The sequence below is a fragment of the Buceros rhinoceros genome, unplaced genomic scaffold (genome assembly GCF_000710305.1).
Source record: "Buceros rhinoceros silvestris isolate BGI_N320 unplaced genomic scaffold, ASM71030v1 scaffold8090, whole genome shotgun sequence".
Lineage (NCBI taxonomy): Eukaryota > Metazoa > Chordata > Aves > Bucerotiformes > Bucerotidae > Buceros > Buceros rhinoceros.
Genome location: NW_010390175.1, coordinates 84,294 through 96,705, shown reverse-complemented (window position 1 = coordinate 96,705; position 12,412 = coordinate 84,294). Strand labels below are relative to the sequence as shown.

Sequence of the window (12,412 nt, the reverse complement as noted above, 5' to 3'; positions counted from 1 at the left end):
TCTGTGCCTTCCCAAAAAAAAAAAAAAAACCACCTTCCTGAATACTCTGCCATGGCATAATCCTTTGCCCCACTGTAACAGAACTAAAATTTCGGGTTCAAATTACTACCAATCGCCAGTGAAAAACAATATTCTTTCAGTTGTCCTTTCTTCAACACCTAAGTAGTTGGTATGGGTCAACTGAAAGAATTTTTAGGTGGTACAGTATCAGCAGAAAATCTCAGTAGTTATCCATCTCAGATGAACAACGAGCTGACACTTGGAGAGGCGGGAAGAGTGGATGCTCTCTGACGACAAACGGTGGTTAGAGTGATTTTTCTCAAGATTTAGAAACCTTGTACATTATACTAATATTTCCTATTACATTTACTTCAGTGACATCACTTTTCCCCTAGCAGTGGAAACTGTTGTGAACCAGCCGTAACCTACTCTACGGTTGTATAACTATTATAGAACTACGCGTTGACAGGTTTTTCAGCCAAGGGTGTGCAGAAATAAAGCTTGCTTTGACGGTATTTTTCCCAGAACACAGGGTAGCATATACAAAAGCGGTGCTGTAAATGCACTGCGTACAATGTACTCCCACATCAGCAAAAAACAGGAATGGGTGCGTTATCTAGGACAAGTTTTCTAATACTGTTTTATTCCAAATTAGTCCTAAATTTCTTGATGCAGAAGGAGAAATGCTGCTAGACAAGATAGCTGTATTAATACCACATCATAAACTATTAAAGCACAGTTGTGTTAATTCAATATTTAAAGACCATGCTGTATAAATAGGTGAGTTTTTCTCCAAAGAATGATAACACTCCAGGTAAATTAATTTAATTGCTAAATTGAGCATTTAAAGTACTGAGGATCTCATCAAAATACACATCACTCGCACTTCCGAGCCTGGAATTAAACATTAGAAAACATCCTAATACATTCTGACTTCTCATACACATAAGAAATCCTATTCTATCATTACTAGAACCTTTTAAAATTCAAGCTGGCCAAGAATTTGTTCCAGCAGTCTGACCACCTTAGGTTTGGCCTCAATTAGAGTGGGAATATTTTAGAGTATTTAACAATCTTCTATGGAAAAGAAGATTCCCCCATGCCCCACCCTAAAATATAGCAAGAACTTAGTAGCTCTTTTACCATGAAGTCTGGTTTTCTGTGTCTTGATATTAGTCATTATAGATGTTAATGAAAGATAGAATTTTAGATAAATAAATTCTAGCTTTTTGTTTGTTTGTTTTTTCCCCCAATACTTCAAAGTCATTACTATTTGCTAGGTTGCTCTTACTGCCTTTTGACTACTGCTGCAGTCTAAGCAGAGGTGTTTCTTCATCGTCTTTAAGGTTATTTTTTTTTCTCCTGAATGGCTAATATTTAATTTGAAATCCAAAAATTCTTTATGGCAAATAGATACACACATTCACTTCTAAATATCATCTTGTGTCAGTTCAGTTGAAAGCTCATTTTTCATTTTGATGAATATGAACAATTTCTTTTTAATCAGGGATTTTGCTTCTTCATATTTCATTTCCATTTCAGATAAGTAATACATATATTGAACAACATCACAAAACCTGACTTGCAGGCAGTCTAGCCTTTTGCAATGACAAAAACTGATCGCTTGTTTATGTTCTGGGGCTCAAGCAGTTTTCAATACCTACCTAAGAGGCTCTGATCAATGCACGTTCCATTCACCAATGATTTTCCTTCTGGACAAGCACATGTTGCACCAGAAGGGTTGAGTAAACAAATGAATTCACATGTCAGGTCCAAGCATGGATTAGGCACTGTTTAAATAGACAAAATATTAGAAATATTTTTTTTTTTAAATAAAATACACTGTGTTCTAGAACTAGGAAAAAATAAATAATCAGATTTAAATATCCAATACAATCCAGTTTCCAGGATATCAGCAGCCTGAAGTCAATCACCACACTCACTTGAATGGCACCAGGATCGAATTTATTCCAGTGACACAAACAATGTACTGGTAACACGCAGCAAAAAACCCCATCTGGTTTGTGGCTGGAGGTGTTTCTATTCAGTTTTCTTATAATTTTTTTATACCTCAATTACAGTGTGGGTACACAAGGCAAGTATTTGTCCAATAACCTTTTGAACAAAAATTCTGAATCTAACATGTATAAGGAAATATGACAATCTATCTTCAGTTTGTACAGTCAAGCTCTGGTTTATATTTATACAAATTGGTTGTTTTTTTTTTTCTGTTTCCCCGAGGTGAACTTGCTCAATATTGAGTTTAAAGTGATTATGCTTACTCACAGTCCATTTGTTTGTAGCGGTGAAAAATCAAGGCACTTTTTGCTTTATCAACATCCACACTTAGATATTCTACAAGGCTCCTGCCAAATTTGTGTACTCTAAATGCACCGTTTTTAGGACCTGCTCCATATATGTAATCCTCAAAAATGTCAATTCTATGGGGATGTAGCAAACCTTAAAAAAAAAGAACAAATACAAATACACAATCATATGCAAATAATAAACAACTTTGTTCCAATAATAACTTCAGTTGCATTATTGTGATCACCACCTTAAGACACTTTTATTCAGATCACTTGGTTTTGCAACCACGAAGATTGCCTTTAAGAAAGCACTCATCTTAAAAGGGACTCGTCCCTACCATGAGCAACTACAATCTCAAGCTTTGTATTAGCTTTCCATACCATTCAACCGCAAAAACTGGCTGATTATTGACAAGAAGGGAAACCCTACAGTAACAAATAGCTAATTAGAGTGCACTTAGGTACGACACTTTAACTAGAAGTATGTGACAAGGAAGAAACAGATTATTTTGCTGTAGAAAACAGTAAAACTATTCCACCAAAACATGTCTTTAACTCTTCCTTAACGTATTTGAAATGCCAGCTCTCAGATTACATTCATTTTAATTCATAATTGTAGCAAAATGAAATGTTGAGACCACCAATTCCTGATTTTTAAGGTTAGATCACATAGCTGGATTTCCTGTGCCCAATTTCATACATGCGTAGAATTTCATACATTTACTCTTGTAACAAGGCAATAGCTTCTGACTAAAATTTCTTTGCCAGAGATGCATCTCTTCTTTATCTGAAGCCATAAAGAAACAGAATCTGTCATTCCTTGTGATACCTTGTTCCTACTATTACCTCCATTTAATGTAAAAATGGGTTTATGTCTCAGTCGTATTTACTTATTTTCAAGTATCAGCCTTTATTTGTTCCAACTCTTTTTCCACTCTATTTGTACTTGGAACTCAGTATTTTACTTCAATAAAAATATTTACGAATTCTATTTCATTATTTTATGTTTGTTTAATTAAATGGATTGAAAACTTAGTCTGATTGTAAAGCAATTTCTAAAATCCCACGATTTCTCGTTGGTCCTATTTGTCTAATATGTCTATAGTTACTACAAATGCCAACAGGAGACAAAGGCAACACCGCTTTAGTGATCTTGTATATCAGTATTGAATGGGACATACATATGGAAGCAATAAAGTCTCTATTTTCCACTTTCACCTTTACAAACCCCAAATTTGCCGTGTTTGACACAGTGCAGTATAGCCCTCCCATGTTATGAAGTCACCGACTTTCATGCCTTCTCTTTTGGAGCACTGTGTGAGGTTTTTTTCCCCTTCAAGAATAACCTCACATTTATTCTTAAAATACAAACGACTATTGAGATGCATTAAAACACAACCTAGGATAACCTGACACTGTCTGCAGAGCCACAAGCACCGAGCACAAACACTAAGTACGTGTTTTGTGATGAGATTACAGCCTAGCCACCACGGAACGTCACCACCAAAGGAGGTGCAAGCAATGATAGGAAGAAGAGTTACTGTCTTCTGTCAGGCACCTGCGTGGTATGGGTCAGTGTTTCAGGAGGCTGTAGTTAGATCCCAGCACTCAGAGTGTCCCTCTGGAGATGACTATTTCCGTGCGTATTGAACCAAGTTGTGAAATAAAATGCTATTAAACCACAGTAAGCTAATTTTGAATCCAGTCCTGCTCAATTTGCATATAGGAGTTTTTTTCTAGTATCTTCCAGAATCCTCTGGTGAATTCCAGATCATTGGTTTAAACACTTAGTAGCACTAGATGTAATATCATCTTGATGCAACTCCACTACCAACTGCTCACTAAGCAATCCTCCCAAAAGCCTGCTTTCTCATTTTTATTTTTTTAATGTGTTTCCTCTCAAATTTCATAAATCGTTATATATATTATCAGATCATTAAAAAGCCGATGCAATTCTGTAAAAACAAAGTCGGCTTAACTAGAACCTCTTTTCTTACGAAAGGAACTTTCTCCATTCACATTCTGTTAGCAGATTTCTGTGATTACTTACTGACCTGAAAACCAAAGCCAAACCCATTATTTTTCCCAGAACTGATTCAGGTCAACAGTTCTGCAATCTGTACATTTCCCGCGCCGTGCAGACAGCAATAATTTCCTACTAGTCACGGTGCTCCCGTTGCTGTGTAAGTCCAATGTAATCACAACCTCATTTGACAATACCTAAGCTAATATTTAGACAACAAACTTGAGATTTGCATATAGCACTGAATCTTTGTTCCCCTAAAGTAACTTTATCTGATTCTCTTGAAGCTAAAATTGTCTTACCATAAATATCTGTGTAGATAATTGCTGAAGTATTATCAAACACAAGCAATGAATATTATTTCCTAATTACTGCTTTTTGCTTACATAGTTTCTCTGAACAGTGAAATTTCAGTCAAATGCAATAAAATAGAAATCATGTTATAGAAAAGCTCTCCATACCTTGTTTAGCGCTCACAGACACGACTGAATCGGAACCATCAAAAAGAACGCTGCCAATAATAGATAATTCAAAATCAGCCCAGAACAAACGCTGACTGAACTGATCAACTACGAGACCTACAAAGGAAATAAAGTTAAATAGGCATATAAAATCTGAAAATAGTTTTATGTAACTGTACATTTTTATATCATTCATATTCTTGTGAACACAAAATATGCTGACAAAGAAAAAAACATGACTGGAAATCTAGAAGAATAAAATAAAGCACCTTCTGCTTAAATCTTCCCCTTGAGGCAACTCTGTTTTGTTACTTCCTTTAACATATGCTCCAAGGACAGTACCTTTTCAAACCCATTATCCTCAGCAGGTACGGATATATACCAGGTGGGAATTACGTACAGAAACTAATCCTGTAATTTGCTCTACCAACAACAACAAAAAAGTCTTTATGTCGATAGATTTCTAAAGCAGTAGCGCCAGTGTGACCATGCGTTAAAAACAAGGCATTCAGATTTCCTAGAGACTTCCTACTCAACTCTGCTTCCACAAGTATGTAATTGTGTTCTTTTTTTTAATCACCAATGCTTCAGATGTGGTAATTATTATAGAATTATAAATCAGATTATTTTAATTACATTAGTGCTGCAAGATTTAAACAGCAATATTGACAGATGTACATGTATTAAAAAAAACAACACAAGAGCGAGCAACTGAGAGCGTAAATGAGAATAAAAGAGATAATATTGTGACTCCCCAGCCTCTAGGCAACAACTAAATAGTTAAATCCACACCCTGCGTTTCTCAGAAGATGATTAAATGATTAATATGCCATTTTAGGTCATGTCAAAAGCTTCAACCTGAAAAAAATATTTGAACCACAAGAAAGTTTCATTCTGAGCTTTTGAAGTTGTAGTGTATTTTTAATAAGACTGGGAAAAAGTATTTTTCTTCCTGTTTATGTAAGTAGGCAAATCAGGAAAAATACATCAAAAGAAATTATACGTAACAACAAAAATACTCCTCCTAAGGTCATAAATTAATCAGCTACAGATAGATGAGAGGAAGTGGAGGAAGTCTGACGTCTACAGCAGTGGAATACGTTTACATTTGCAACTCCATTGGAAAAAAAACCTCTTTAAAAAGAAACACTAGTATTCAGGCATACAGCTAAAGAGAATAAGCTCTAGTAAAGATAATTACAAGGTGTCAACTCTGTGTGATACATGGTACCTGAAAGGAAGAATATTTCAGAAATCGTCCCTACACTCTAGCTTTAAAATACACCTTGTATTTAAAGAAGACTGTTTAAATATCAAATAAATAACTTTCTCAATGTATCTTTCTCAGTCTCAGAGATAACACAATGTAAAAAAAGTACTTATTTTTGACATATAGCACTCCTGTGATAGTCATTTTAATGTAAATCCTATGAAGAAAAGCCCAGTTCAGTAAAATCTTAAAACTTTGTCTAAACAATACTAGTAAAGTCTCATTTGGGAGGAAATATTAAAGGCTTGGGCTCGCTCTTTTGCATTCTCGCTACAAAGACATGGATCCGTGAAATATCTGTCAAAAAACATTAAAAGACTCCGTAAACGTCTCCTTTCTACCATGAAGTAAGGGGAGAAAAGCACGGAAGGATGCCACGGAAGTGCTTTCAGGCAGCAGGTACAGGAGAATGGGATACTGTAGGAAGGCATTTGTGAAATTCCCTCTTGCAAAGTCTGCCCATATTTGGTAATTCTGCTAATTTCCCCAATTTTCTTTTTATTCACTCTTGAAAGGAGACAGAGGTCTGGCTAAATGTTTATTAATAAAATATATCAAGGAAAATTTTATGAAGAAAAGCTCTTGCAGTTCTGCTTCCAGCCAGGGAGGAAGTAAATACGTGCATTTTCAGGTAAGTTTGATACCACTGTTATCTAAAAATTAATCCAATGCAATGGCAAAAAACCGGGGGGATGTTAAATGCCCTTTAGTAACCAAGGAAGTGGAGATTGCCTCTGTAGGACATAACCTCGGCAATCAACCAGACTCATAAGAAGAAACAAGCAGGATTCCAAAGAGCAATTCCAGCAATTAGAGCTAAACCCTATGATCTGTTCATCTGACACATTCACCATTGGTTTTTTTCAGAAGTTTAGCAAAGAATATGCAACAACTTAATAAACATGAGATTCTGTTGTCTTTCAGTCTGAATAATCAGAAGCTTCTTACTGAGTTTGCTACTGATCATGTTTTTTTATTATTATTACTATTCGCTTCTTATCTAAAGAGCATAAGCATATGCATCTAGGATAAGCTGTATTTCAGTCTAATCACGTCAATAAAGAGTGTTTCCTTGGAGGCGTGAGTGTAATTTGCACATGCAGCACCATAAGCCCACGTTGGCTTGACACATAACAGTCCGGTAAAACCTCACTACTTTCTGTGACAGTGTCAGATTTGGAGACGTTTAGATATTCAGATAGCATCTTCTTGGCAGAAGCCTATGCTTCAACAGTGATGTGTACCAAAGTTGGACAACCCCTAATTTGCCATGCAATAATAATAAATTATCATTGCAAGCCTGCAGAAACATCAGATATTGCAGGAGAAAAAGGGTCATGAACAAATCATTTGTGGTTTCAAGACAGGGTGCTGCTATTTAAGAGAGACGTATTTCATTCTGGATTTATCATTTCCTTTGTCGTATAAAATTACTTTTATCCTGCCAACGGAGTCTTAATGGTAATTCACAAGATCTCAACATGTTCTGTCAAGCTGCAAAATAATTCTGTAAAATACTGAGATAATAAGTTGCTTCTTTGAACACGTAAACCTTGTTTTATGCTATTTTGCAGCGTATTCAGGGAAGTAAGTAGAATAGGCTGGGAGATTTCATAGGCGCTCTTCAAAAATGTGTTTCACCACTAACTTGCATTCCCTTGATTGATTTTCGTGTTCAGTTTTATTGAACAAATCATACTCTAACTGATTATATATAGTCTTTCGGTACAGCTTTGTAAAATCATCATGTTAAGCCTTGTTACAAAAATTAAAATAATCCTAAGATGTATCATTTGAAAACAGATCTAAGAATTTGATCAGTAACTGCATATGAGTAACCGGTATACATGTTTTTAAAGGTGGTTGGTTGTTTTTTCCAAATTGAGAATCTGGAACTCAGCCAACAAATCTAGTTAGCAAGTCCCATGTAATTAGTAAAAATGGGTGAGCTGCGCACCTGTAGGTCTTTGTAAATTCTTTTGAACCAATATCCTCCTCAGAGTACCATCCATCGATGATTCCTCTATGTGAGAGCGATCCCCAATAACTGTCCAATACATCATCCTAAAAATATTAAACGTAAAGAATAAGCCTGTACAGAACCTCGAAACACTTCACTGATATTAAATTATTACAAGGCTCTCAACCTACCTGAAAGATGGGAGACGACTGATCCTGATTTATATATAGGTAAATTGAGCAGGAAAGTTAAACTAAATTACTTGGAAAAGTTTAGACATTTGTAGATATAATTTTATTTCTCTTACTCTACTTCACCTTTTCTTTGCATTACCAAAAGGGAGTAATATTGAAGCATACATACCCCTTCTTAGGATTTACAGCAATTGCATATGGTTCTCCTGCCATGCTTGTAAGGAGTCTTGTACAGTTCGGTCCGTTCAATTGACCCACGTTGATGGAGTATCTCAGACTAGTCCAATGGGTCGTGTAGTAGCTGAACCAATGCATTCTCGAATGATCAGTCCAGTAAATATTCCCAGTAACCCAGTCAACAGCAATGCCCCGTGGCCTTTTGAATTCTGGACACTGAAAGGAACAGATGTTACAGTTAGATTTATGGAAATGACCTTTCACAGCAGCTGCACATTCACAGATTTATGTAACTTTTGAAAATAACTTTTACCTTTAATATGGTGAAATATTTAAAAAACACTGCTGCACTGGAAAGCTAAATTCTACCTGTATGAGACAAGCTCTAAGTGATCTAAGTGACAGTTCTATTATATAGTGACTAAGTGACAGTTTTATTCAAGAAGAACAAGTACACGGTTCAAAACTGTTTTCTCAAGTCTATGGCTACCTATATAAAGGAAAAGGCATTTCAGGCACGAGCCACTTGAACTATTGATACTGAAGCAAATAAAAGTTACATACTGTAATTCCAAAGCAAAGGAAAGGAAGAATTAAGATTATACAGCTATTACTTCAGGCAGTATGATGTCCCATCCCAAAGCCTTCAGTGAAAACGGTGCTTGAGATCGTCCTCAAGTATCACTGCTCAGCAGTCTGCCACGGTTAAAGAAAATCATGGCTTTTAGGAAATTTCATAAAATTACCTCTGTATTCTGACCAACACTATCACACAATGGTGTGAAATTTTTTAAATGTTTCTCTTCCCTTTCTGGTAGCTGTTTAATTACAACTAGAGTTAGTGCAATATTCAGCTTGGCATGGAAAAGAGGCTTGACTGATTATAAATTTACAAACTGTAGTAACTCTGACATGGTTTCACAGTTAGTTATCATTAAGACCTAAATCCTACAAAATGGTCCTTCAGGACAGAAGTTCATATTGCAAATAGGTGATATATATGAATAAGTTTCTCTAAAGTTTACCTGAATCCCTGCAGAGAGGAGTTAAATCTGTAAATAGGACGACTCGACTACTGCTAAAATGAATGCGGCATATCATAAAAAATTCAAGACCTTCATGTGCTAAATACATACGCAATTGTTTGCCTGTTTACCTACAATGACAACAAGCTAAATTATGAAATAAAATGTCCATTCCTTGATGAATGCAGTAATGTAATGCTACTAAGCTATAGAACTAAAAATCAGGAAAGAAATCCTAAAATAACTTATTTTTCTCAGGTGTCAGAGTTTCCTAATACCACAAGACATTTGTAGACTATTTTCATCATAAAATAAAGGTCATTTCATTCTCTAGGTGAAATAATAGGACTGCAAGGAAGAATTTTGATAGTTCATTGCTCATAAACCTTTAATTCTCCAAAAATGTCACAGAATGCATGTTCTAAAGATATAGAGAACCCTGACTTTCTATTTAGATGCGTAATAAATCAGGAAAATCAATCACTGCATTTGCAAAATAGCATTTCTTTAAAAACAGGGTCACGGTCATTTTTTACAAGTTAAACAACACGCAACAACCTCTTGTTTTCTTTGTTATGTTATCCAGCAGCACTCGTGTAAAGGACAACGTATCCAAAACCATCAGTAATTGCAGATAAGCGTCACTGGATTTTTAACCCGCACTCCTTTTAGTTCTGGGTAATATTCGGGCACCTGCGTCAAGAATCTGCTCATACCTGGAGAACTCTAGTTACTACTCTGGAGATGCAGGGGTTAATGGCACTGGGCCACCACACTGGACGCACATATTCTTTTGAAAGGAGAGTGGCTATCACGGGCAGCACAGTCCCTTGTCGTCTTTGGACTGGTCAAGCACCACTGGTTCCAGTAAGACTGCCCTTTTTGGAACCTGGTAAGCACGTGATGGGAGTTACCGTGCAGAGCGAGAGACTGTTCCCAAAAAGCTGGTAGCAGAAGCAGATGAGACAAAGGGATGTCCTCAGAAGGTTCTGGAACAAGGTTGGGTTGCTTACTACCACTGACCCTTTCTCATTTTCCTCAACTGTACAGGAGAAGCGAAACTCGAGAAATGCTGGGGTTTAATGCTGCATATTAAAGATCAAATGAACGAGGAGATAACCAGAAGACATGGACAAGCCATCTGGTCCAAGAGATAAAAAAAAAAAAAAAAAAAAAAAAAAAAAAAAAAAAAAAAAAAAAAAAAGAATAAAACGCTAACTGATGCCATGGCTGGGGCATTGTGTTCGTTAAGTTTCAGCTTACCTACACCGTATTTCTGATGTCTTACACGTCTTCTCATACTGTCTAGGAAAATTACTCATGGTAAATGAGCTTTTACCTAATAGCTTATTTGGATTATGTTAATTTGAAGACTGATTTTGCACAGCGAATAAGGATGAAAATACAGGAACAAAATCACATTAATATTTTCTACAGTTATTTTAGCCCACTTTGATGTTAAATATAACATACTGCAACTTATTAGAAAAATTGGGCTTTAAAGCCTTGTATTATCCGCACAACCACAGACCATGTCAGCTTGCTGACTTTCGATCAGAAGTGCTGCCTGTTGTAAAACCTGTTCTAAAGGTAAAGAATTAAGAAGAAGAAAAAAAAAGAAACAAGAAAAACAACACCAAAAGAAGCTGCAGCAACTTCTTGGATTTGGAAACCATTTTGACATAATGGTAGAGTACAGAAAAATTATGAACCGCTGCAGCTACACGTGCAGCAGGAACCCATCACCTTGTGATGCTTAGCATTTTAACACGGGAATGCTAAATTACAAATCTAATTTATATCACAAGCACATGTGAAACAATATTTTGTCTACTTACAGATGTTTTTGTTATGGCATTGCTGTGGAATAAAGCAAACCAACTGTTGCTTAAATTATTTTCACTGAAAATAATACATTATCTAATGACATAATATTAGAACGGAAAAAAGAAATGAGAAACATAATTCAGAAAACTTTTAGAGTTCTACTTGCCAAAACAGAATTTTTTTTTTTGAGACAGATGAGCAGCCCAGTAGGTGTAATGGTTCACCAAACCACCATTTGTATGACACAGATAGGATCATTTAAAAATCTCAACCAGCTAATTGCATGAAGAGCAGGTCTCCTCAGTACGTAAACTCTATCTGTGCAGAGCTATAGCTTCAAGGGAAAACTATAAATTAATACTGTTGAGAGAAAACAGACTAGAAACTGCTTCCACTCACAGTGATGCACTGAATTTCACTGGGTCCTGGGGCGAACGTTGGGAGCCTCTACATGGACGTATCACAAGAGTGGTTGGTTAAGGGTCCTTGGGAAGCTCTCAGAAGAGCGGGGCTGGAGCAAGCTGCTAATATACTGGCTGGATACAGCACCAAACCTACATTTTTCTTCCTGTTATTTGGTACAATTATTTTAATGTTCAGCTTTGTGACCTCTTCCATGAAAGACAGCACTTGAGTTAAGCGGCAAGTCACTCTGTGTGGAATATTCACCTCAGGTAACTATGCATCCCTCTCCAAGGGCTGTCCCAGCTCACAGCTGCACCGATTGGAATGTAATCCCCTTCTGCTTCTGTCAATAAACTCTCAAGAGTTGATATTTACTATTTCCTTTAATGCTTCAATTTGTACCAAGCTTAAACCCCTTTTCACAGAAAAATACAAGAGATACTTAAAGCTATTCTCTGAGGAAGGCTCTTGATATGCTAATTCCATGGAGCAATTTCAGTCGAGATGGATTTTTGCATTACTGTAATTACCTGAAAATGCAGGTGACTTTGTTCAAGTTTGCTGTCCTGATTTACATTTCAAAGTCCAGATATAAAAGTTATAACGTAACCTTTGAAATCTTATACATTGGAAAACTTGGCTCAAAGCTAAGGAATTCTCAAGCTTTTCAAAACCAAACTTAAGTGACAATATTAAAGCAACACTATAAAACCAATTAACCTACTGATCAGTTTTATATAAGGCAATAATATTTGAGTATT

At 36.1% G+C, this 12,412-nt stretch overlaps 1 protein-coding gene across 1 annotated transcript in view; it reads right to left on the bottom strand.

The window, feature by feature from the left end:
- The window catches only part of LOC104494009 (low-density lipoprotein receptor-related protein 1B-like), a gene marked incomplete at its 5' end in the record, with an annotated part of 136,594 nt that overhangs the window by 43,350 nt on the left and 80,832 nt on the right, over positions 1 to 12,412 (bottom strand). The window contains 5 exons of the mRNA XM_010136787.1: positions 1,665 to 1,790; positions 2,287 to 2,460; positions 4,794 to 4,910; positions 8,021 to 8,127; positions 8,387 to 8,610. Coding sequence (XP_010135089.1) covers positions 1,665 to 1,790; positions 2,287 to 2,460; positions 4,794 to 4,910; positions 8,021 to 8,127; positions 8,387 to 8,610 — 748 coding nt within the window. The remainder of the gene's footprint in view (positions 1 to 1,664; positions 1,791 to 2,286; positions 2,461 to 4,793; positions 4,911 to 8,020; positions 8,128 to 8,386; positions 8,611 to 12,412) is intronic.